Below are 2500 nucleotides of genomic sequence, written 5' to 3'. Positions count from 1 at the left end.
TTGTGATTTCTTCAATCATCTCGTTTACGTCCTGCAATGTGGGCGGGCGACGTGTGCTAAAAATAGATCGGTACGAGCGCTTTGAGAGTGAAACAAAGAATGAAACTTTCGCTTTCCATGCCCACGTTGCCTCAAATTTGGTGATGTCACGTCGTCGATATGCGGGAGTACCGCAAACTGCTCTATAGAGAGAGAACGAAGGAGCTGTCAAGTTACCCTTGTCGTCGCTTAGTAGCCTTCTGAATGCATTACACCGTACTCCAAAATGGCCGCCATTTTAGTATTCTTTTGATTCCATGTAAATTGGCCCTTGTGGCCTCGTTCAAGGTTAAATATTCTTTTGAATTTAAAGTTTGAAAGCGAGGCCATAAGGGCCAATTTGCATGGAAACAAAAGAATACTAAAATGGCTTCCATTTCGGAATAAGGTGTATGAGCTCATTTGAATTATTTGGTTTGGTTCAAAGTGAACGCTGGCGGCTATTTACTTGTGTTCTTCTAATTGCGTGTTCCAATTCAAGTCTTGCTTGCAACTTGAAATTTTTGTCCCCAGGCGGTGGATTTTAACATCTTCGAAGGGATGAAATGTCGGGGTGTCGCCGATGTCACAATCTGTCAAGGAAAAGTCGTATACGAAAGTGGAGAGGTCAGTTCAGTGATTTTGTCGGTAATCAATACTGAAATAGAACTAATTTCGCTGCAAACACCGTTACCAAAAGCATATTTCTCTTCAAGGGCTTGAAAATTGCTCTAAAAAGATAATTTATCATCAGCAGGCCTGTACCATGTCCATCTTGTTTTAAATTAGCTCTTGGACTCCTTCAATTTGACTATTGTCGTTGGTTATTTATGTGGCCAGGTTTTGTTGATCACTAATGCTGAATGAGGTCCGAAAGTCTTGACGTCTGACCATTTTTGGATGAAATTACAAAGGCAGCACCTTTTCTTATGACGCTGAGTGTTGGTCCGTCTGAGATTAGAATCCGCGATCCCCCGCTTGAAAGTCCATTACACTCTCGACTGAGCCACCCGATCTGAAGTCTCAACTGAGTCAATTGATCTGTTTAACTTTGATTTGCAACGGTCTTTTTTCTTTTTTCTTTTGCAGCTCAATGTGATTCGTGGTTCGGGTCGATATATACCAACACCACCTTTTCCTTCCTATATGTACGGCCGGATCATTAAACGAGATCAGGTAGGAAAAACTATGTTTGCTTAGCCAATTAAGGATGGTGCCTACTAATTCAAAGGTATGTTTGCGCGGTTTACTGAATATGCGGGAAAAGCAGATCTTAACAAGTGTTATTGAAATCCAAAAGGAAAATTGGGGGTAACCACGCATTTTTCGAAGATAATTAATCAACAATATTTGTAAAAAGCTTTAAAATACGAAACATTGTATGACGTTCTTTGCCAAATTGAAGCTTAATTATCTCTGAAAAATGCGTGGTTACCCCCAATTTCCTTTTTGGATACCAAGAGCACTTGCTAAGTTCTACTTTCTCCGCATAGTTTTGAACCGTGCAAAAATATCCCTGTATTAATAAGCACCAGCCATAGGAAATCCGATTTATCTCGAGATGCGCAGAACGTATGCGCAATAACAATAGTAGTCGCAATAACAATAGTAGTCACAGTCCTTAATGCGTTTTCTGAGAGCTTTGTCTTTCCTCAGGGGCTCACCAATGGGAGTCTCTATCTCCACTAAGGCCTGGTTTTCACTAGGGACGCAAGCACAAGCATAAGCAGCTTATGCTAGTGCGAACGAACGTTGACTTAAACATCAAAATCAACCAAGGCGACCGCCATTTTGCTCAAACGCTCAGGCTTAGGCAATCTGGAACGAGTGCTTTAATTGGCCAGACGCAACAAATTTCCTCTTGCTTATGCAGCGTTTCGTTTTCACACGACGCAAGCGAACGCAGGCATAAGCGCAAGCACAAGGAAAAGGGAAAAAAATTGATCATTGTGCTTGCGCATGCGCTTGTTCTTGTACTTGTGTCAACCCCGTTTTCACGGTGAAATAAGCGCTCTTATGCTTGCGCTTGTGCTTGCGCTTGCGCTTGCGCTGGCGTCGCGCGTGAAAACCAGGCTTAATTCCTTGAGTCAACCCTTTCCCGAGTAAATTTATCTTTAGGAACACGTTTTTCTCGTGAAAAGTATCGTATTTTCCTTGACGCTAAGATAGCTCTGTTTTGATTGGCTTTTACAACAGTGGGCGTGCTGAATCTCCCAAGGGAGTCGTGCTCTAAATAAATCTACTCGGGAAAGGGTTGACTTCAAGGCCTAGTATGGGAAATGGGCCATTTTCGAGTTGCTAATTGTCTCGGTTTCGAAGCGAGTCTTGGTGCCCAACTATATTGAAAGGGAAATGAGTTTGATTTGCATAAGAATACGCAAGTCATTTGCATTGGAATGGTTGTGCAGGACTCGGTTTGAGGCACACAGCAACTCGGAAATGGGATATTGAGGCTTCCATTGATGAGCTCCTGCTTTCATAT

At 42.4% G+C, this 2500-nt stretch overlaps 1 protein-coding gene across 2 annotated transcripts in view; it reads left to right on the top strand.

Annotated features, from left to right (window-relative positions):
- LOC138002832 (dihydropyrimidinase-like) overlaps positions 1–2500 on the top strand; it is a 23356-nt gene that overhangs the window by 15849 nt on the left and 5007 nt on the right. For both annotated transcript variants that reach the window (XM_068848810.1, XM_068848815.1), the window contains exons 16-17: positions 553–645; positions 1108–1194. In XM_068848810.1, coding sequence (XP_068704911.1) covers positions 553–645; positions 1108–1194 — 180 coding nt within the window. The remainder of the gene's footprint in view (positions 1–552; positions 646–1107; positions 1195–2500) is intronic.

Source organism: Montipora foliosa, chromosome 1, assembly GCF_036669935.1.
Source record: "Montipora foliosa isolate CH-2021 chromosome 1, ASM3666993v2, whole genome shotgun sequence".
NCBI lineage: Eukaryota > Metazoa > Cnidaria > Anthozoa > Scleractinia > Acroporidae > Montipora > Montipora foliosa.
The sequence above is the reverse complement of the archived record's forward strand: the minus strand, read 5'-3'. Positions and strand labels throughout refer to the sequence as shown.